We start from the raw sequence: 24,528 nt of genomic DNA on the forward strand, positions 1-24,528 counted from the left end.
AAGACATAAAGGAGCATTATTCAACTTGTATTCAAGTGATAGGCAATGAAGGCAAGGAAAAAAAGGTATATAGATTGGAAGGAAGAAATAAACTGGCCATTATTTGCAGAAGACATGCTTGGTTACTTAAAAAACAATTATTAGAATGAATAAGTGACTTTAGTGGAGTTGCTAGATAGATCACTATATGAAATCAGTATGTAAATAAATTTTATATTTTAGAAACAAACCTTAAGAAAATAAAATGTCACAAAAAAAAAAGAAAAGAAAATGTCACAAATATCATTTGTAATATCAAATACCACAAAATACACCTAACAAAAAATGTACAAGATCTCTACATAAAAAATCATAAAATACTAAGAGAAATTAAAGATATTAATAAAGGAATATATAAAATTCACAAATTAGAAGATGTTATTGTGAAGCTATCAATTTGCTCCACAATGAGTCACTGCACTTGCTAACAAAAATCCTAATCTTCTTGTTGTTGTTGATCGAAACTGACAAGCTGATTCCAAAATCTGTAAACACAAAGGGCCAAGAACAGCCAAGAAACTCCTGAAGAAAAATAAGTTGACAAGATTCACGTTACGAAACAGCAGAATATCTTATATAGTTAGAGTAATTTACAATGTTAATTGTCTAGCTAAGAGTACCTAGAAAAACTAAGTAATTACTCCAGCTAGAATAAATAAAACAGGTACTGCCTCAAGGATAAATTAGAGTCACATACATGATTGATAGAACAAGTAGCATTGAAAAGCAGCAGAGAAAGGGTGGTCTTTTCAATAAACAGTACCCACAACTGGAAACAAAATCCTCTGACCATGTAAAATTAAATACCACACAAACTGTGTACCTAAAAATAAGGACTAGGAAAAAAAAATTCTAGAAGATAATATAGGAGAGTATCTTTATGATCTTGCTGGGAGGGGGGAGTTTTTAAAATAGGACAAAAAAATCATGTATCAGAAAGGAAATGACTAATAAACTGGTAAATTCAAAAGATACCATTAAGAGACTGAAAAGGTAAATTACAGAATGGGAGAGAAACATTAATAAAATTTAAAACCAACAAAGACCAAACAAACAAAAATCTGACAATAAGGGGGACCTGCATGGCTCAGTTAGATAAGCGACCTACCCTTGATCTTAGCTCAGGTCTTGATCTCAGGGATTTGAGTTCAAGTTCCATTTTGGCTCCAGGCCAGGTATGGAACCTACTTAATAAACAACAACAACAACAAAACACACAAAACTCCCTGACAGAAGATAAATGAGCAAGAGGTTTAAATAGGCAATTCACAATATTGAGTATCCAAATGACTAATCACATGAAAGAGTGCCCAATTTCATAAACCACTAGAGACAGGTACAGTAAAACAATAATGAAATATTAATAATACCTACCCACCAGCATGGGTAAAATTAAGTAAACTGGTAAGGCCAAGTGTGGGTAAGGATGTGAAGAAACTGAAATCATCACATATTGCTTTTATAAATGTAAGTTGGTTCAATCACTTTGGAAAACTTTCTGAAATTATTTACTAAATTGAGTGTATACCTAAAATATGACCCAATAATTCCACTCCTCAGTATATGCCCTAACAGCAATATGTGTGCAGTATACTAACAGGTATTTACAAGAATTTTCAGTTGCATTAAAATGGAAACAATCTAAACAGATTCCTAAAGTTAAATGGAGAGGGGGCGCCTGGGTGGTTCAGCTGGTTAAGTGTCTGCCTGTAGATGAGGTCATGATCTTGGTTGGGATCCTGGGACAGAGCCCTGAGTGGGAAATCCCTGCCCAGCAGGGAGTCTGCTTCTCCCTCTCCTTCTGCTCCTGCTACCCATCTTCTTTAACTCTTGACTATCTGTAGACTGGTACTCTTTCTAAAACCAAAAACATTAAGTCTACATTATGTTAGGTATAAGGGCAGCTTGAGATAGTGGGGATGGACTGAGACATATGGGATGAATTAAAGTATGGGATGAGGCATTCCATTGGGAGGGAGCAGTACCAGTAACAACAGGAAAGTAATCCTTCATATGAAATATGTTAACTGTATGTGAACCCAGATAAGAGAAATCAAATCCCTAACCACCTCCTCCAAAAGACAGCAAAACAGAAACAAAGAAAAATTGCAAAATTTTAAATTTCATTGTGGTTTTAAGAAAATTTCAAAATATGTTCACACCACTAATTTAAAAGAAACTTGTCAGAAAACACTTCTATAGTTTTAGCTTAGTACCCTGTAAAATAAGTATTTAAAAAATAAAACAATGATGTTGACATCAAGCACAACTAAACAAGATGAATAAGAGGGAAATGAAAATATCTGATCTCACTAGTCTCACTTCACCATCTAAATGCAGTAAGAATGGTGCTTTAATAGAAAGAAATGGAGGTATTTATAATTGATCAAAAGCATGTATTTATAATGACATTAAAAGGGAGATCAAGTCCTCTTGCATAACTCACCAACATAAAATGAGCAGTTGGAATGCAATAAACTCTCAGTCCATAAGCGACAAAGTTCACTTTCAGTCAGAGCTTCAACTCCGTAACAAGCTTGATATTCCACTTTTGGTAGTACATAAACTGGAAATTGCTGAAATGAAGAGATCCTTTTTCAAAGCTCCATTAATTTACTCTTAACAGCAAATACATTTACCTATATAGTTTTGCCCCTTCAAAATGCTTTCAGGTAGTCTTATCCTTTCAAATACAGTAGAATTCAGACAGAAAGATGGAAAGAACCCTTCTTAGATGTGGGCAAGAGGTGAATAAGGATCCTGAACCAATAGCTCTCCCTCACATCCACTTAAAATTCACACACCTCCCTACACATGTACACATTTTATCAGGGAATGTAACCGACAGCAGCATCCTTGGAACAGGGCTTATGATATGTAATTTGCCCAAAGGTTTAAAGCTGGATGCTGGGAAGCAAAGACTGTTATACTAGTAATTCTTAGAGGACTAAAAAAAAGGTAAGAATTTTTTTACCCCTTTAAAGCATGAGACACATGGTCTCAGGCTCAAATTATCGGAGCAGCTTGTTTTCATTCTAAGAATTAACGTATAAGCATTAATACCTACATTAACACCTGTAAGTGTCTTTATATTGATTAATACAAAGGCTTTGTTCCAAACACTAAGTACCTGGTAAAGTAGCCAATCAGAGCTTACTGGTCAGGACACTAAACAGATTAAGTAAAGTAACTGTGGCCATTACTAGTGTAAAGGAGGATATGCAAGGAAATTCATGCTTATGAAATAATGTGAGTCATGTTCACTGTGCTCATGTTTTCTCATTTCTGTCAAAGAATATTCTACTCTTAATAGTAGTCTCTTCATTTCCAGCTGCAGAAGGAGAAATACGTGATTTAAGAAATTTATTCAAAGTGATATAGCTAGTTCATACTTCTGAAATTATACTAAGTTGCCACTATTCATGTACTTGAAAATATTTCATAAATGTTTCAGAATTCCTGATTTTCACAAAGTGGCAAATTTAGTGGGCTTGAAACAATGATGGTGGTAAGAACAATTCAAATTCAGTAAAATGTCTGTCAACAGTAAACTCGATTCATACACCATTTACCTCTGAATGGTGTAAAAGTCTTTTAAAGCAGTATTTCTTCAATTTCAATGTGTGTATGAATAACCTGGTAATAACTTTGTTAAAATGCAGAATCTGAGGTGAAGAACAAGGATTTGCTCTTTTTAAAACTGAAGTACAATTAACATACAGTTTTATATTAGTTTCAAGAGTACAATACAATAATTCAGTAATTCTATACAGTAGGTTTTGCATATTTGATAAGCTGTTGTTCCAGGGGCCAAACCTTGAGTACAAGGCCTCTATGGTATCTTCTCAATTTAAAAAACTAAACTGAGATTAAGATAATTTTACTGATAAAAGCTTCTTATTATATAATAATTCTTAAGCAACTGGCACTCTGCATTTAACAACTGTAAGCTAGAGATAAAGAAATGGAGGTCAAGAGGGTTAAGAAATTTGCTCAGGGACAGAGCCAGTTTACAGCAGAGTTGAGTAATTGATAAAGAAGATACCCTTTTTGGATCAAGAGTAGATTTTCCTTGATAATACTGAGTTGTATCTATGAAACTAAATCCTGAATCTGGTTTTAATTTCTGTATGTATTCTGCTGCCACCTCCAGGAAGCCAAGGGAAAGAAAAAAGTCAATATTTCATGGTAATATTCTAAAATTAAAATGAAACTTTGAATTCAATCAAAGTTTCAAACTATAAAAATTAAATTTACTCTTCCTTTCTCCCTTGAATGGTTAACTCCTAATCTCCCCAACTAAAAACATTTTTTGTTTCTGCCTTCCAATATTTCACATAAACCTTTCAAACTTTTCCATACATCCCTAAGTATGGTATTTCATAGCTAGTATCAGAGGTTGAAGAGACTTCTAAATATTTAAGATTTTATTTATTTATTTATTTGACAGATGGAGATCACAAGTAGGCAGAGAAGCAGGCAGAGAGAGAGGAGGAAGTAGGCTCCCCGTTGAGCAGACAGCCCTATGCGGGGCTCCATCCCAGGACCCTGGGATCATGACCCGAGCTGAAGGCAGAGGCTTTAACCCACTGAGCCACCCAGGTGCCCCAAGACTTCTAAGTATTTTAAAGTTTATCTAAACAAGTTGGTTTTAAAGTAGTAAATATTAAGGGAATGCTTTCTTATGCAGAATTTAAATAGTGCTACTTTAAAATTTCTCAAACTAGTGCTTACATTATCTTAAAGTTCCCTTCCTTAGTAATTCCCTCTTCTCTCTTCACTTACTCAGCTCTTTCATTTACTTAATACCTGTTTATTTTGTTTCTAGGATATAAAACATTTGGGAGAAACAGATAAATAGGGCATGATTCCAAGGGAAATGCATTCTACTAAGGAATTTAAACCATGTGTACTAAACTATTACATATAATAAAAGGTACAATATGATAACCACTCACTGGAAATTTTATCACTTTACTCTGGGTTTGACATAATAAAAAACACAAGACTCCTATTTAGATATTCTCTGGGGTTTGACTGTTTTGATAGATTTTGATGAAAAGCAAATTATCTCCAATAAGGGTTTATCTCAACACTTACAAATTGCACTTCAGTGAACTGAATGACAATGTCTTTAACAGGCTGTTTCAAGAATTAATTCAGTATCCAATATTTCCCTAAGCTATTCTTTCTCAAGAGACACTGGCCATCAATAGTTTCTAACTGCTGTGAACTGGCAGATCAATATGAAGTGGTATGGGTTCTAAGAGTAGAAAGTCAAAGAAATGAGGTTAGCCCCCAAATAAATGAGAGAGATAGTAAGTAAAAATTAAAGAAATAAAACACTGAAAAGACAATACATAGCACTGACACTATATATACTTAAAATGTTCATGCAATAAGCCATCAAATTGATCATAATTAAATACAAATGAGATGGGAAAAATTAGCAAATAAAGTAAAATCTTTTAATTCAGAGACTATTAGCACTTATTTAGGAGCAGAGTAATACAAAACCTTTGGTATTTTGCTATTCCTTGACTTTCTCTTACAGAAAACACTACCCCACACATTATAATTCAAAAACATTTGGTTTCTAAAATTTAAAGCCAGAACCACTGATAAAACCCAAATTATGAGAATTAAGAATTTAAAATTGTATTCACAATCTTCCTTCTATTTAACAAAGGATAACAGCATCATCAAGCAAAATATCCTCCAGGTCCACTGGATTCTGGTGGACAAAGATCCTACATCTTTATGGGCTGGCTTTAGAGTTTTTTCATGATAGACCCCCTACTGGCAGCTAAGGGAGGTTGGACCGCCAGCCCGCCCTGCCTTTTTTCCTTCCTTCCTTTCTTTTCCAAGTTATTCCTTAACATGACAAAGCAGCAATCAGCACTGATCCACAAGGTCAATGCTAGAACATCACTATTTTTGATCATCTAATTCCTAGCCCCAAACATACTAACATTTTAAAGTAGTCACTGAGGATTCTTATCAGGTTATAGGTTAGGAAGCAAGAGATAGAGACACCAAAATTAAAAAAATAATAATAATAATATTAAAATATAAATAAACATACACACAATGACAAATGTACACAACAGAAAAAATTCTCTTAAGTAAAAATGAAAGGAAAGACATCACTATAATCAGTTATTACAGAGAGCCTCCTCCGAATTCAGTGGTCACACACACAAAAAGCAAACTAATCTGAATGAGAACTTTAAACATCAAGTATGGAAAACTGTTTAAAGAACCAATTACTCTAACTGGAGCAAGAACTTTTTAACTGAAAAACTTTTTTTATATCAATCCCCTCCGCAAAACAACAGGGGGAAAAGGAAAGGAAAACATTTAGTCTTTAACAATTCTGGGAATACTTCAAATGCATGTGAAAGCCCACCGTTGAAAACTTGAGACCTCTAAAACTAGTTAAGAAGATTCTTAAAGTAAGAGAAAAAGGGGCTAATATATCACACACTGGAATTCCAAATTTATAGAAAGCAGGTCCAGGTCAAATCTATGATGGTGCCATCTTTCATTACGTTTATAACTTCCATGTAAGAATGTTACCACCATTCAAGAACTTTATATTTAACACTTTCCACTTCCCCTTATTAAAAGTGTTTTCAGTATTTTACAAAACAAAACAAAAAACCCCACAAAAAAACAAACAAAAAGCTCCAACTCAACCTGAAAAATTCTGATAGTGATCAAGAGTTTAAAATTAAACTTCATAATAATGGCATGTTAAATATCTGTGATTATCTACTTATACTACCACATCCACATCCTAAATTCCCAATTAACAACTTACTCTTCTGATTTTCTTCCGTTTTTTTGAACGTGGTCTGGTCTCTATCCTCTGGACACTGCATCGCACAAGTAACAACAGGTCTTGCAGACTAAATAACTTGTAAACAAAATTTCCTTCCTGGGGAGCTACATATTCTGATGTATCTTCAACATAGTCCTGTAGTTCATATGGCAATCCTTTAAAAATAATTATATTTCTCATTTTTATTTTAAAATCCATTAGCTCTTTATCCATCATAATTCAAGATAAAACACTTCAATTATTTATTTTTACATTTCTATCAACTTTAACTTTCTATTTTCTCTGAGTTGAACATTTATACTATTACCATTTCTGTCTACTTTTACTGGAACTGCAGCCAAGTGCTGAGGTCAAAGCTTTAAATACCACCTTCCATAACTCTAGACAAAGTTTAAATTCATGAGACAACAAATGAAGAAGAAAAAGTTTTAAAAAAAAGTGATGTTTTTTCTAATCTAGGTAGAGCTGGGCTAAACTTTATATTTCTTTCAGAAAGTGAAAAAGCGTACAACTACAGTCCCACACCATGAATTAGTAAATTTTGGACTCATAAATGTTTATGATTATTTTTGATCACTTCCCCTTCATCGTTCAGTGAGCCATATTATCTGTAGTTACAGTAGCCACTGTACATGTTGGATAAACATAGGTTACAAAAATCCATGTAACTTCGTGTACATATTTAAAGAGAAGATTTTGGAAGCTGATACACTGATCAGTACCTTGAAAAATAAAATATCAATGACCATGTAAATATTATAAGACAGGTCATAGCAAAAAGAAAGAAAGGGAATAAAGGAGAAAAACCTAAGGAAAAGGAAGAGGTAGAACAGCTAATATAAGGTCTTTGTAAATATTTACTTACGTCCTTTTGGCTTCTGAAACGCAGAAGGCCATACAGATTTTGGCCAACTAGAGGCATCTGAAGGAGCAGAGGATTGCTCAGAAGCAGGAGATTGTTTCGAATTTTCCAAATTCATTAAGGGCAATTCAGGTATTTTTCTGGAAATTGGCTTTAGGAGTTCATCTTGCATTTTTAAAATTTCTCCAACTGGATCAAATTTTTTATATACTCGTTTGATAGGTTTTTTTAAAACACATGACTCTTCAGGACTACAAGTAGGATTAGTCTGGTTTCCAACAGAAGCCTGTGCTGAAGACGAATAGGGGCTAGCTGGTTTAGAACTTAAATTAGAATTCCTATCAGTTGTCTTTCCATTACTATTATTTTGACACTCTGTATCAATGATTAAACAGTCTTCATCTGTATCACTATTGCAAAGAATTACATCTTCACTTCTTACTGCTTCTGAGGTAACAAGCTTTTCCTTTGAACTGTCTGAGTTCTCCAGAACATTTAATTTTTCAGGGCTATATACTGTATCAGTAGCCAAATCATTTTTATGAGAGATTTCAATTTCTGTAGAACCTTCTAACTGCAAGGAATCAGATATTTTCAAGTCATTATCCTGCACCAAAAGCTTGTCAGTATTTGATGCCTTTTCACCACATGGTACAAATCCCTGATCATCTTTATTTTTGCATTCCTCAGGGCCACCATCCATACCAGTCACCAGCTGTTTCTCCTTTTGCAGCTGTTCCATCAGAATCTGAGATAAACTTCTAGAATGAGCAGAAATGTCTGGTGTGGTTGGTACCACAGATGCTGTTGCTGTGCTGGGAACTGTGAGAGTATCTGTTGTATTGGGTACTGTGGAAGTGCTTGCTGGACTTGGTGACTTTGATGGTTTGGTGGTGTTTACTCCAAAAGTTTCAAGTTCTGTGACATCACCATCAAAATCCAGGTCCAAATTTTCAAGGGTCTCAATTTTTCGGCATTCATTAACTTCATAAGACATCTTAAGAAAATATATTGGTAAACTCTCAGCAGGTATTCCAGAACGCCCCTCACCTATCACCTAATGCCCCTACCCTCATAAAGACAGTTCATACTATTTAAAAGCAGAAAGAAATGTCTAATGGCTTTGAAAGGTTTTTGCTTAAGATAATGATAAACTACTAGAAACTAATTTATTCAATCTTACCTTCCCATTGAATTTTTTTTTTTTAGAATTCAAGAGTTTAATGAATCACTATTTTTTTCTTGTTTTCAAATTATTTTTTAAAATTTAAATTCAATTAGCATACAGTATATTTTTAGTTTCAAGGCAGAGTTCAGTGATTCATCAGTTGTATATAACACACAGCACTCATTACATCACGTGCCCTCCTTACTGCTTGTCACCCAGTTACACCATCCCCCCACCCTTCCCACTGAAATGCTGATGAAACACAAGACAAATATGCCAAGTTGTAACAGCATAGGAAATAGGGAATACTTGTGAACCTGCATTTCCCAAAAGGAATTTCCACTCATCAGAAAATAGAACCACAAAGAACAAGTGTGGGGTCAAATAGGAAGGCAGTAGATTTTCAATGATAACCACTCCATTACACTCTTGCAGAGACACCTGTACTTAGCTGACCAGGAAGAAAGCCTCTTTGCCATTGTGAGGAAGCTGCTTTTTAATGCAGCTCAGGAAGGGTCACCAGCCTCTGATGTATTCCTAACATCATCAGTGATTTTCTACACCTACTCAAAAAAATAACTCCTAGTAATATGTTTTTTTTAAGATTTTATTTATTTATTTGACAGAGAGAGATCACAAGTAGGCAGAGAGGCAGGCAGAGAGAGAGGAAGGGAAGCAGGCTCCCTGCTTAGCAGAGAGCCCGATGCGGGACTCAATCCCAGGATCCTGAGATCATGACCCGAGCCGAAGGCAGCGGCTCAACCCACTGAGCCACCCAGGCACCCCACTCCTAGTAATATGGACAGGAAATGATTTTATTATGTTCTGGGACATGAAGCCATTGAGGCTGTAGTTTTTCATGTACTGTTTTGGTAAAGGAAGAACTACAGACAGCTGCTCCCCAAGCAGCAATAGATCTCTCCTCAATCTAGCAAAGGACTTTAGATAAATACTATAAAAATCTGGTTACAAGCTATGCACACCCACTAGTCATACAGTTGAGGATCTGAGGGAGGAAATGTCTAACAGCAATCATATAGTAAGTAAGAAAGAAAAACCTATTAAATTATTCAACCTCTCTGAACTTCAATTTCTTCATTTCTAAATAGTGATGATAGGGTCATCTTCTTGGATTTGTTCTAAGGATTAAATGAGAACTTGTATATAGGAAGTTTCTTGGCATAGTCCCTGGCACAAAGAAAAAACTTCTCAGTAAATGTAACTCTTATAAAATAGACCACAAAATTTAGTTTAAAAAATAAAAAAAAATAAAAAGGAAAGAAAAGAAAACCATATGCTGTTTACATGAGGCATTCTTACACAGGTTAAAAACAAAACAATGGGACATAATGTTAAGAAATGGAAGTAAAAGAGAGCAATATAAAGTGTTAGACAAAGCAGAATTCAATGCAAAAGCATCAAAGAAATCCTGCATTGAAGAAAGATGAAATCCATGAATAGTGAATTGTGACATGCCAAATAACTTCAAAACAGGTAGTCAAAATTGAAGAATAAAGGGAAAATTTGACAGAAACACAACTGCACTTAGTCAACAGTACACTGTCTCTGAGTAAAATAGGGATATAGGAAGTACATATACTATTAAATGAAACCAATATATATGAATGACTGAAAACACATATATAGACTGCAAAGATATACCTTTTCCCTCCCAAGAATCCAAGGGGCATTTCCAAAGATGGACTATAAATTAACATATAAAGAAAACATCAATATAGCACAAAGCAGAATCTGCTAAGATCTTACTCTCTGTTTAGAAGAAAATAAAATTAGAGATCATTAAGAATAAATACAAACAAACAATAAAGCCAAGCACCTGGACCCTAAAACACTCTCCAAATTGTTGGATAAAAGAAGAAAATACAAATAACTGCAGAATAGTTAAAGAGCAACAGAAAATAGAACACTGAAGATCAGAAATATCATTCACAGTCTTTTCAATAAATAAGAAAATAACACTAATATAATTATATAATAAAATGAATAATTTAATAATTACAAAACCAAAAATTAATGACTTGAAAACAATGGTCTCATCTCTAACAGAACTTAAATAAAACTTTAAATCATTTATCTGTAAATACTTCAGTATACAGTTGTAAAAGGATTCTTCTCTAAAACATATCATTAGTTGTATCAATAAAAATAATTTCTTAATGTCATAAAATACCTAATCAGTGTTAAAATTTCCAAGTCTGATATATATATTTTTTACAATTGTTTACTGGAACCAGGATCTAATCAAGATCCCCACACTGTATTTGGTTGACAAAGCTCTCAATTTTCTTTAATTTGTCAAATGCCTCTTCCCCATATTCTGCCAACTCCCATATTACCAGATATTTATAGGAAAAAATAAGTTAGTTATCCTGCAAAAATGTCCAATTCTGGATTTTAGCTTCTGTAACCCTCTGTCATTTAACATATTCTTCTATTCCCTAAATTTCCTATTAAAACAATCTAGTAGCTTTATTAGATTCAGGTACAGTTTTTTTGTTGTTGTTTTTTATCCTGAATATAGTGGTACTATGTACTTCCTTCTTCAACCAGGAGGCTGATGATGTCTGGTTGTCTTTCTTCTTGTGATATTACAATTGATTTGTTGGTTCATCAAATGTCCACAACTTAATCTGTCCATTATGAAAATCCTCACTGATGATTTTAAATAGCCACCACTGATGATTATTGCTCAGATTCACTATTTCATTAGGAGCTGCAAAATGGTGACAGTCATATTCTAACATTACCCTAAAATACAGTTTGTACTAGAAAGGCGAGACAAATATCTGGTATCTTTTCTTTTTATAAACAGTTTTTAGAATGACTATATGCACTAGCACCCTCCAAAGGTGACTAGTAATTTTTTTAAAGTATCTTTATGAGTTCAGGGGTTTTAACGTATTTCACATGTTTTAATTCACCGCAGTCATTCCATGTCATGTCAAGCTGCCACATCTCTGGTCAATAGGAAACCCTCCAGCTGGCTCTGGCATCTTTTTGAGACTATTCCATTATTATGATAAGGCTTTTACTCAACTTCTTCGAAATTTTTATTTATTTATCTAACAGAGAGAGAGAAAGCACGAGCAAGGGGGGAGGGGCAGAGGAAGAAGAAGCAGACTTCTGCTGAGCAGGGAGCCCCGTCTGGGACTCAATCCCAGAACAGGCAGGAGAAGCTGGCTCCCTGCTGAGCAAGGAGCCTCACTCCAGACTCAATCTCAGGACTCTGGGGTCACACAACCTGAGCTGAAGACAATTAACTGACTTAGCCACTTAGGCATCATGGTAAGATTTTAAGTAACTTCTACACTTAAAGCAGGGTTTTCACCTACAACCCAAAGATCAAGAGTCATGTTCTACCATTAAAGCCAGCAAGGCAGCCCTCCCTAGCATACTTCTGAGCTACATTTCTAGAATTGAGATTTCTACGGCAAAGGATGAACTCATTTCATGTTTTGTTGGTACATCTTTCTTCACTTGACTATGGAAATGTTATAGCAGTTATCTTTTTTTCTCTAGTACTTTTATAAGGGTTTCCACCAATAGTCCTCTTCTGTTTATTATTATTTTTTAAAATATTTTACTTATTTGACACAGAGAGAGAAAGAAAGATCACAAGTAGGCAGAGAGGTGGGTAGACAGAAAGGGGGAAGCAGGCTGCCTGCTGAGCAGAGAGCCTGATACAGGGCTTGATCCCAGGACCCTGGGATCCTGACCTGAGCTAAAGGCAGAGGCTTAACCCATTGAGCCACCCAGGCACCCTTCCTCTTCTGTTTCTTGACTTGAAATTTGATGGGTTCTCCTGCTCCTATGGGAGGACATCCCTGTTTAAGGGCATGCCAAGATAGCTTTCTGAACTTCATGGCTCTAAGCTCATGCTCCAAGTTACCACAAGGTATGTATTTTTGTATGTATGTATGTATTTTTGTAGGTATGTATGCATGCATATAAATTTGTGTGTGTGTATGTGTATAGAATCTTAAGTACATTCTGAAATCTGCTTTCTCTAGTCCCCTCTCCCTCAGTTATATGAAAACTTCTCTTTTCCTTTCTTTCCTTTAATGTCCTTGTTTTGCTCAATATGAACTCAGTCTGAGTGAAGGCTTTTGTTTTGGAAGGCACTTTGGTTGGTTAGTTTCTAGGGGTTTATGGTTCAAGTCATCTCAGAACTCTCTTAATTTCCTGAGGGTCCCTGGACTCATATACAAATTACAGCCTACCCATATTATTTTCACTTGTTTTTCTTTATTCCTCCTTGCATCTGTACCATTCTCCTCCTGTCTGGGATTATTTTCCTTGTGCCTGAAGAACATCCCTGCATTGGGCTCTGTGCTCAGCTTGGAGTCAGCCTGAGACTCTCTCCCCCCCAACCCCTTCTGCTTCTCCCTGCCTCTTTCTCTCTCTAATATAAATGAATAAGTAAATCTTTTAAAAAAAAAAAAAAAAAAAGAAGCCACCAGAAAAACAAAAGGCACATTACCATTATAAGTCTTCTGGTAGCAAACCCAGTTTTTATCTGAAAATATCTTTAATTTTTTATTTAAGGATATTTCCCCTGATTAAGAATTTTAGTGTATGGGTCATTTTGGCACAATATATTGTACCAGGGTCTTCTGGCTTCCATTGTTGTTATTGACAAATTACCTGCTAGTCTCTTAGTCTTATAATGGTAATGTGCCATTTGTTTTTCTGGTGGTTTTTTTTTTTTTTTTTTTTAAAGATTTACTTATTCATTTATATTAGAGAGAGAAAGAGGCAGGGAGAAGCAGAAGGGGTTGGGGGGGAGAGAGTCTCAGGCTGACTCCAAGCTGAGCACAGAGCCCAATGCAGGGCTCAATCTCATAACCCTAAGATCACTACCTGAGCTGAAATCAAGAGTTGGACACTTAACTAACTGTGCCACCCAGGTACCTGGTTTCTGGTGGCTTTTAAGAGTTTCTTCTTTGGGGCGCCTGGGTGGCTCAGTGGATTAAGCCTCTGCCTTCAGCTCAGGTCATGATCTCAGGGTCTTGGGATCAAGCCCTGAGTCTAGGCTCTCTGCTCAGCAGGGAGCCTACTTCCTCCTCTCTCTCTGCCTGCCTCTCTGCCTAATTGTGATCTCTCTCCTTCTCTGTCAAATAAAATAAAATCTTAAAAAAAAAAAAAAGGGTTTCTTCTTTGTTTCCAACTATTGCTTTGGTCTGATTATCTCTTTTATACTATTCTTCTAGGTAAAACTACACATATGTTAGATGTTCACTATATGCTCTATATATCTTGCCCTATTCTCCCTATTTTCTATATTTTTGTCTGTGTTTCATTATGGATAGTCTTTTCAGACCCATCTTCCAGTTTATCAATTCTCTTTTCAGCTTTATTTAAGGCGTGAATAACCCCATTTACAAAATTCTTAAGTTGCTATATTTTTCAGTTGATAATTTTTTCTTTAGTTCTTTTTCAAATCTATGATCTCTTTTAAATTTTCTGGTTCCTCATTGAAATTTTTGGGCATGGCTTTAATTTCCTTGAACACTGTATAATTAAACAGAGCTGGCTAACAGTTTGTGACTGATAATTGCAGTATGTTTCCATGAGTCAATTTCTTTGGTCATTGTTTCTGATGGTTCTTACTCACAATATCCAGTTCAGTTATCCTTATGCTTTCTGGATATTTTATTTAAAGAGTTAACTGTAGAAATAATTTATGGCTCAAAATGACATTATGTTCCTCTAAGAATCATTTTCATTTTTTCTTATTAGATGTCTAGAGACACTAGCAATCCAAAAGCATCTCAATCTAAGTTCAAGACCTGAAAACATTTACAATCTCTGAGAAAGTGGATTTATTTCTAGTTCACCCTTACTCCCAGGGTGCAGCTCTGTAGGGTTCAAGCCCTTGGTAGAAAATCAAACTTTGACTTTTGGCCCCCTAGTCTTGTGATGTTGTCAAAAGCATAGTTCATTTTTTGCTGCCCTTTCAGAAATGGCAAATCCATTCAGGACAAAAATGACTCTAAGACTAACTCTCTGGATTCTGATCTTCTCTAGTATCTCAGCCCTGTAATTCCTCACTATCTTGTTAGCTCTTCAATGATTCTAAGAAAGAAATTTTAAATTTTGTCCAGCTTTTTAAGTTGTAATTAGTAATGGTCAAGGTCCAAATTACTCGGTTTACCATTACAGAAAGAAGTTACTCTGTCACTTTTATCCCTTTTAACCTACTTCATGTTTCTTCATAGTGCTTGCTACTTCTTGACATTCACCTCACACCAAGTATTTAAAAATGTAAAAAAAGAAAACTCAAACTTTGGAAGTGCTTTATGATATTACATCATAAATAAATTAATGGCTAACAGCAGAGAAAAACAAATATGGAACACAAAAGGCCAATATTCTTAAAATAGTATTAGCTCCTAGGTATAAATAAAATAAACTAAAAAGTTTTTCCATTTTATTTTCTGATTTTGTTTGCTCTTTCACTTTACTCAAGTCTTTGTTCAAATTTTCTCTCCTTGGAAAAACCTTCTTGGTCATCAATTTAAAATAGTCTCATTCCCATCTCTTTACCCTTAGCCTACTCTATATTCCCGAATAGCATTTATCACTAACTGCTTATTCCCTGAAATTTTATTATCTGCATTCTCTATCACTAATGTAAACTGTGAGAGAAAAAGAGACTTTATTCACTACTGTATCCTCAGTGCATAGGTCAGTATCTGCTCAATAAGTATTTTTAAATTAGTAAAATGAATAAATGAAGTTTTGTCTAAACATGAAATAATAAAAATAGTATTTATGGAGTGCCAGGCATTGTCCTAAATGCTTTACTTGTATTAACTCATTTAATCCCAAATAATCCTGAGTTAGGTACTGTCATGAAACCCATTTTACAGATGAGCAAACCAGAGACAGGGAAATTATGAAGCTTGCCTAAGGTCACGCAGCAACTGAGTATATGGAAAAAGATTAACAGTCTGGCCAAATACTTTTCTGCACCAATCAAACTCATCTATTCCTTTTCATACTTAAAAACTCTTGAATATGAATGAGGCCAGTTAAATAAAACCACTATCATGATTACCACCACCACTAAGTTTTTACATATATACTAAAGACTGTACTCAGCATTTTACATATAATAACAAGCTTAATCCTTACAACAGTCTTTTGAAGTACATATCATCATCTTTCTTTTACAAAAGGAGATAACTGAGGTTGAGGGAAGTTAAATTAGTTGCTTAAAGTCTAGCTTGACCTGGGGTTCAATTTTAAGTATCAATCTAAAGCCTTTATTTTTAACTACTAGATTTAAAGACTTGTAATAAAACTTTATGCTTCAAAAAGATAAAGAACATTCCCTTAAAAAAAAAAAAAAGAAAAGAAAAGAAAAAGCAAGCATTACATACTTCCATTTCAGACATATAATCTTCTGGTTTGTCCATAAATACTGCAGAGACTGGAACAGATGTGTTTTTGGACATCATGAATTTTAATGGAACTTCATGGAAGATTTGATTTCTCTCTCTCATTGTCATTTTCTTTTGGGGAAGTGGTGAATTAATATAAATTACTTTAACTGGTTTTGAACCTTAAAACAAAAACAGAAGAAAGAGGCTAGTTTCTAGAAGTTCTATTTCAAAACAAACCGGATGCAGGACAGAAAGATCACCAAATAAAGAAATAGAGCATAAGAAAGTGTAGCATATCTCATGTATATTCCACCCTTGAACTTGTGATCTTTAATGTCCCCTACAGTTATAAGGGTGAGAAAATTTGACCGGGAAGAAAAAATGTTCTCTAGTAAATTTTTTAAAAGATTTTCTGCTTTTCATTTCCCATACTTTTACCTGTCATTACTCAGTTCTTACAGGACTATGTTTTCAAAAAGTGATGAAATTCAACCACAGAGAATATATTACATTAAACTCTAATCTGTAATTTCATTTTATTAGATATAGTTCTATTCTAACTATAATTGTTACATATAATAATAGGAATTCTAGAAGATATTAACTTTACTGGCCAAGGAAAAACAATCCTATACTTACAAGGATAGACCTGTTGTAATTCTGAATTCCAATACCAGACAAGTAAATAAGTCTTGGAAACTCACCATTTGAGGTTGTCTAATAAAGTATTGCATTCTTTTCATTTCAATGAAAGACAGAGCTTCATTATTTCATGTATTTTGGGGTACCCTAAACCTTAACTATTTCTCTCTTACCTCCCCCAATATGAATACAAGTTTTATATATCTCATTACTTATATATGAGGATGAACCCTATAGTAGTATTACATATTTAAAGTTCTACTAAATGTAAATGTATGACCACCTATATTTAGACAGCTGAAATACAACTGTTCCAACTCCTCTTTTGAGATTATTACTTGATATGGTAAATCACAAACCTGCAACGGGTATTACTTGAATACACACAGGAATTTCCCACTGTTCCTTGTAGTTTGGTCCATGATTATTTAATAATGTAAATAATGATTGACTGGTTAGAGCTATCTGAGGGTGATATCTTGAAACAAGCTTCTCTGCATTTGGATCTTTACTAATATCCTGAAAAACAACACATAACTTGTTACTTCATTATATTTATTGAAAATTTCTTTGATGATGTACTGAAAAGAAGGAAGACATTTAAGAAGGTGACTTTTTTTTTTTTAAAGATTTTATTTATTTGAAAGAGAGAGAGAACAAGAAAGCATGAGCTGGGGGAGTAGGGAGGTGGAATAGGGAGCACGACATGGGGCTCGATCCCAGGACCCTGAGATCAAGACCCCAGCTAAAAGCAGATGCTTAACTGGCAGAGCCACCCAGACACCCCAAGAAGGGGACTTTAGAACAGTAAGATCATATGTACTTTATGAGGTACAGAAGATTACTCGGGAAAATCCAAAAGTACTTTCCTACTTACATAATGCATAGCTGCAGCTGTTTTTTCTGGTGTCTCAGTGGTAGATATGTTATCTTTTGAGAGCTGCAACTTCACAGGCATTGAGGGAAATACAGTTTTCACATATTTTACACTGCCCTAAGAAAAAAGGGAATCTCTTATTGCAAATATCACATGTATTTTTTTCCCTAAGAAAAGTATCTTTTCATCATATGAAACTCTTAAAATTCTCCACTCTAAAAACTTCTTAAAAGCCATGACTTCAATGATTTTGCTTGATAGCCTACATGTGTTTTTGGTTTTTGTTTTTTAAAAGGTTCAAGACAAGGATGCCATGCCATTTTCCTTACCACTTTACATTCTAACCTTTCATTTTATAAGGTACAAATATAACAGAAACTCTAAAATATCCTCTCTATACAAACTTACTTCCAGTGATTTTGAGTAAAATAATTTGAAAGAAAAAAGGTTCCCTGCTGTACTTTGGAACATGAAGAAACATAAGAAATGAAGAAAAGAAAACCAAGAAATAAAGTTGGTAGTGACATTTAAAAAATATATATATATCAAGTACTAATATCTATAAAATAAAAAAAACACATTTGCATTGCATTTTTAGAAGTTACAGCTCATTACTGTTCAAAACCTAAACATATATCTTGTCCACCTGAAATATAGGTGATGTTTCAGACAAAATAAGTTTATACCTTCACTGGTAAACCTTACCAATGCGAGAAGAGTTTTTTCTAACTTTAATCCCATTTCTATTCTGAATGGGAAGAATCCCATTAAGCTTGTGACTTCATGAAGAGTATAGAACTCTGGATACTTTTTCACTTGTTCAATACAAGCTCTTAAAATTTGCTAGGAAATAAAAATGAAGAGAAATTCATTTGAACCATATTTTCCTAATAATACAACAAAAGTAACTTAGTTACATGTGACTATATAATTATTCATTATGAATATTAGTCTCATTTCATTAATCAAACTTCTAATAATCCAAGCATAATGTATATTCCTTACTTGAGTTACTCTTTTATTTTCATAATAATTCTTTTTAACCTAATTTCTTAAATGATTGGTATTTAATAATACTAAAATTAGCAATAGTATTAAAATTTAAAATTAAATAGAAAAGATGCATCATATTTTCTGTGCTATTTAAGAAACTGTCAAGGAAATAAAGCCACATGAAAATTTTAACACATTATCTTGCAATAAAAGCAGATATATGACTAATTAGAAATAAATAAGTTTAATACACTAAAAATATTCCCAAGCACAAAGAATTAACCAAGTAGTTATCCAAGAAATCACCCTAATCTACAATCTAAAAAAATAAATAACAATGTCAAAACTAATTAAATGATGGAGTATTTAGTATTTTCATCTCTCCAAACTTTTAAAATACTAATAACTTACCAGGAGGTAAGGAAATAAAATTCACAGCTTTACTCAAGCAGAATACATGATATTGTGATAATATGTAAATAACTCAAAGATGCAGAGTGATTTTGGGTAGGAGTGGGGTTATAATTAAAAACATATGTATATCATCTTCTAAGAAACGTATTTTTTCTTGTCAATGAATTTTTCCTGTCAATGAATCTAATCTGAAGCTTTTAGAATTTACTTTATATCACAAAATTAAATTAGCAATAAGCATATCTTTGTAATCTTTATATCCTCTTTCCTTTCAGACATTTATAAAATTTATTAAGTTACAAATTATTAACTTTACTCCAGTGTCTTTTCATCTAATCTCACATCCTCTTCTCCCCTTCCTTAATCCTCATTCCCTGTTGTCTTTCACATTTTCCCCCTCTATCCATTCTTTTCAATGCTGACTTTGGTATTTTATTTGGGATATTATTTGCAACTAAGGCAAATGTGGGTTAACATGAAAAAGTTGTTTGTTTTAAAAAATCTCAACTGCAGTCAGATCTACATAGTATCTTTGCTCATTTATATTAGTTAACTTCCTCCCCTCACATTGCCATCTTATAGCAGCCATTAAAAGAACAACAACTTGAACCTACACATGCAAAAGAAAGCAATATATAAGAACTAGATGACACAGAAACTATTCTAGTTAGATATGTGCCCACACATCTCTCTTAGTAAAACTGTGTTGGATGTTAGTGCTTCTAACTTAGTAATTACTTAATTCAGTAATTAGGGAAAGAGAAAGTCACAGGAAAATCTAACAGTTTTACTCTTATATTCAGATATATTACTGTATTAGAGGTATTTCATAACTGGCAGGTATCAAGCAACTAAAGGATCATTTTTTAACTAATAATTTATTTGTCTTTGAAAAACAGCTATGAAGGCTAAGAGATTCTGGCTGTTTCCCATCAAATAAACCCATAAATAAAACCCATAAAATAAAATAAATAACCACCAAGCATTATTTAATATTCAAAATATCTTGAAAACTAAATACACCAAAAGCACATGCAAGTACATACTACAGATCTATCATTACAAAGAAAGGTGAAAATGACTCTGCTAGATTTTATTTTGGGTCAAAAAGGAAAAATATGGTATTATACATGTTTGAAATGTAAAAACATAATGGACACTACTTCTGGCAGTATGATAGAGTAGGCATACTTTAGAGAGAGAGCACTTCTATTCAAATCCCACTAGATACTGGATAAATTACAACTAACAACTTTCATGCATTACTTGGCTTAGTAAAAAGCAAAAAGAATCTCAAGGACTGTAAGTAAATAAATAAACTCAACACACCTAGAGTGAGAAGAAATAGGGGCTGTGTGCAGAAAACGCATAAAAGAAGAGGTATCTTGAGGTCAAATACCTCCTCCAGTTGGAAGATCAGATAAGGAGCTGAACATGAGACTCTTATATTTAAGGCTCACAAAACGGAGATCTGAACTGTATTTGCACACCCATGTTCAAAGCAGGGTTATTCACAACTGCCAAAAAATGGAAGGAACCAGAGTAACCATCAATGGATGAACGGATAAGCAAAATGTCCAAATACATACAATGGAATATGTATTCAGCCTTAAAAAGGAAGGGAATTTAGAAAAATGCTAGAACATGGGTGAATCTTAAAGACATTACATTAAGTAAAATATATCATAAATAATAAGTTTAAAAAAGAGACAAATACCATAAATTTCAATTATATGGGGTTACCTAGAGAAGATCAAAATTCACAGAAAGTAGAATTATTTTTAAGTAAAATATATCATAAATAATAGGTTTAAAAAAAGAGACAAATACCATAAATTTCAATTATATGGGGTTACCTAGAGAAGATCAAAATTCACAGAAAGTAGAATAGTAGTTGCTACAAACTGGGAGTGGTGGGAATTGAGAGTTATTTTTTAATGGATGCGATAAAATAAAAAATACATATTTGGTCTTTGTCCTTGGTTCCTAACACAGGGCACTAAAACCCTAGAAATTTCTGGAGTGACAAGAATGAATATCTTTTGTTTGCTAATGAGATGACTCATGGCTTCTATATAACTTCAGAGTGGGGGGCAGATGCCAGAAAGTCCAGGGTATGATTACAGGGCTGGAGATTGACTTAATCACCAACAGCCAATAATTTAATCAATCATGCCTAGGAAACAAAGACTCCTAAAAAATCCCTAAACTTACAGGGTTCAGAGAGCTCCAAGGTTAGTGAACACATGGGTACTGGGAGGGTGATATGCCTGGAGAAGGCATAGAAGCTCTGTGCCCCTTCCCCCATTTCTTGCCCTATGCATCTCTCTCTTCTTCCATTGGCTGTTCCTGAGTTGTATCCTTTATAATAAACTAGAAATAGTAAGTAAAGTATCTTCCTGAGTTCTGTAGCAAATTACTAAACCAGAGGAAGAGGTCATGGGAACCCTAAGCCTACTATTAAAGAGTTGGAGAACTTGTATTGGTGGATAATGGTGAGAATAGCTGCCTTCCAGAGAGTTGGGAGAACTGGTTGGAGTTGGGGGTGGCGGTGGGGAACAAAACAAGTATTTGGTATCAAAAGTGTTGTTAGCAGAAACTGTTCAGAATTGGGTAAAGAGTCTTAGTTTTGCAAGTTGCAAAGATTCTGGAGATGGGCTATAAAACAATATGAATGTACTTAATATTACTGAACTGCACACTTAAAGATAATTGAAGGTAGCGAATTTTAAGTTATGTGTATTTCACCACAATTAAAAATAAATTCTAAAGAAGGGAAGGAAATACACATACTACAACATGGTTGAAACATGAAGAATATACTACGCTAAGTAATATAATAAATAAATATAAACAAATAAATAATAAAATAAATATATAAATATAAAATAAATAAAAATCACAAAAGGAGAAATACTCTACTTATGTGAGGTACCTAAAAAAGTCAAATTCATAGAGCTAGAAAGTAGAATGGTGGTTTCCAGGGACTGGGGATAAAAGGGAATGATGAGTTATTATTTAATGAGTACAGAGTTTCAGCTTGGGAAGATGAGAAAGTTCTAAAGGTGGATGGTAGAATTTTATTTATGACAGTATAAAAAGTATTTTATGCTATTCAACTGTCCTTAAAAATGGTTACAATTTTATCTTACTTATATACCACAGTTAAAAGAGGGAGAGAGGTAGATGGGGCGGAGGACAGAATGGAAGACAGACTGCGGTCTAACCAAGGGAATATGGGAATCCCAGAAAGACAGAGTTGAGAAAATGAAGGAGAAGCAATAACAGAAAATGGCTGAGAATTTTCCAGAACTGATAAAGGATAGGAATATACAGATACAAGAAACATAATGAACCAACATTGTAGTGAAACTATTAAATGCCAAAAATAAAGAGCAGTCAGAGAGAAAAGACAGATTCCCTAAAAGAAAGGATAAACAGATGATGCACTTTTCAAAAACAGAAGCCAGGAAAAGCAGAATTAAATCTTCAGATTGAGAAACAAAACTCAGTCAACTTAGAATTATGTATGGAGCAAAACTATCGTATAAGAAAGAGAGCAAAATAAAAGTGTTTTCAGATAAACCTAAAGATTGTTCATCACCAAGAGACAGTCATCAAAGCAACATCTAGGACACAAAGCATTTCAGGAACAGTAAGGATGATCTCAGAATATATATTTGAGAAGAAGAAATGGGTAGCTAAAAATTGTCAGAATTTGTAGATAAAACACTGTTCATATAAAATAATAACAGGTTTACATAATCAGTCAGAAGGGATGGATGAAAGTCAAAATGCTCTACAGTCTCTGTAGATACCTAGACTAATAGAAACAGAATCGAACCAGGAAACTGCCCCATATACCAACGACAGGCAATTCAATTGGGGGGGGGGGGGTCACTGTAAAAATTCAAGGGTAACCATTAGGAGAAGAGAAAAACAAAGAATAAATTCCAACTCAATAAGGAGAAGAAAAGAAGAAGGATTCAATCATCTCAAAAGAAGTAAAATTAGAATTTTAGAAAAAGACAAATGAAATCACAAGTCCATGCATGTTAATTATCATAAGGAATGTAAATAACTAATCTTTCTAGTTAAAAGACAAGAGATGTCAGATTTTATTTAAAAAGAAAGGGAAGAAAGGCAATAAAGCTAATAAGCACTATTTTAAAAGATACTTGTAAAATACAAACTCTACAGGATGGGAAGAAATCCTATTGAAATCCCAACTAACTCTCCTGTAGAAATTAACAAGTGGATTCCAAATGGAAATGCAAAGGCCTAAAAGAATCAAAACAATTTTTAAAAAGAACAAAGTTGCAGGACTTTCCTCACATGGTTTCAAATCTTACAAGCCTAGGTGGTAGTGGCATGAAGACAGATTTATAGATTAATGAAATAAAACAGAGTCAGGAAATCGACCCACACACATATCATTGGTGACAAGGCAATTCAATGAGGGAAAAAATAGCTTTTTCAACCAACAGTGCTAGGCAGAGTTTCTCAATATTGGTACTTTCCACATTTTGGACCAGATGATGCTGTGATGGGGGGCTGTCCCAAACACTGAAGGATATTTAGCAACATTCTCGGCTCTACCCACCAGATGCTGGAAGTACTCCTTCCTCAGTTTTGACAACCAAAAATGTCTCCAGACATTATCAAATGTCCTCTGAGAGGCAAAAATCACTCTCAGGTGAGAATTACTAGGCTCGAACTAGATATCCATATGAAAGAAGAATGAACTTTGATCCAAACCTCACATCTTGTAATATAAAAACTTGAAATGAAGTTCCATAGTAAAGTTAAAACTACAAAACCTCTAGATCAGGGTTTCTCAACACAAGCATTACCGACACTTTGGGCTGGATAATTCTTTGTTGTGGGAGATGTCATGTGCATTGCTGATGCTTAGTACATCCCTGGCCTCTAGCCCATAAATACCAGCAGCATTTGGGCACTTGTGACAACAAAAAATGTCTCCAGACATTGCTAAAATCCATGGGGCAGGGGTAAAAGTAAAAGTGATCCCAGATGGGAACCACCTGGGGTCAGCAAAGATTTCTATACTAAAACACATAAAAGCACCAACCATAAAACATTTTGAAAAATGAGACTTCATTAAAATTAAAATTTTGTTGAAACTCTTAAAAACATTAAAAAACACATCACAAACTGGAGAAAACTACATATATAATAGACTTGTATTCAGAATATATAAAGATTTCAAGACTCAATAAAAATATAAACCAATAGGGGAACCTGGGTGGTTCAGTGGGT

General features: G+C 34.1%; 1 protein-coding gene across 5 annotated transcripts in view; it reads right to left on the minus strand.

Annotated features, from left to right (window-relative positions):
- The window catches only part of ICE2 (interactor of little elongation complex ELL subunit 2), a 63,216-nt gene that overhangs the window by 22,291 nt on the left and 16,397 nt on the right, over positions 1–24,528 (minus strand). For 4 of the 5 annotated variants that reach the window (XM_059180672.1, XM_059180671.1, XM_059180673.1 and 1 more), the window contains 7 exons: positions 18,547–18,684; positions 17,842–17,958; positions 17,324–17,483; positions 16,320–16,501; positions 7,749–8,742; positions 6,863–7,038; positions 2,486–2,615 (listed from right to left, as the gene is read on the minus strand). In XM_059180672.1, the coding sequence (XP_059036655.1) occupies positions 2,486–2,615; positions 6,863–7,038; positions 7,749–8,742; positions 16,320–16,501; positions 17,324–17,483; positions 17,842–17,958; positions 18,547–18,684 (1,897 nt within the window). Of the gene's footprint in view, positions 1–2,485; positions 2,616–6,862; positions 7,039–7,748; positions 8,743–10,500; positions 10,618–16,319; positions 16,502–17,323; positions 17,484–17,841; positions 17,959–18,546; positions 18,685–24,528 lie in introns of those variants that run through there. The other variant, XM_059180675.1, reaches the window with a different exon arrangement.

Source organism: Mustela lutreola, chromosome 7 (genome assembly GCF_030435805.1).
Source record: "Mustela lutreola isolate mMusLut2 chromosome 7, mMusLut2.pri, whole genome shotgun sequence".
Classification (NCBI taxonomy): domain Eukaryota; kingdom Metazoa; phylum Chordata; class Mammalia; order Carnivora; family Mustelidae; genus Mustela; species Mustela lutreola.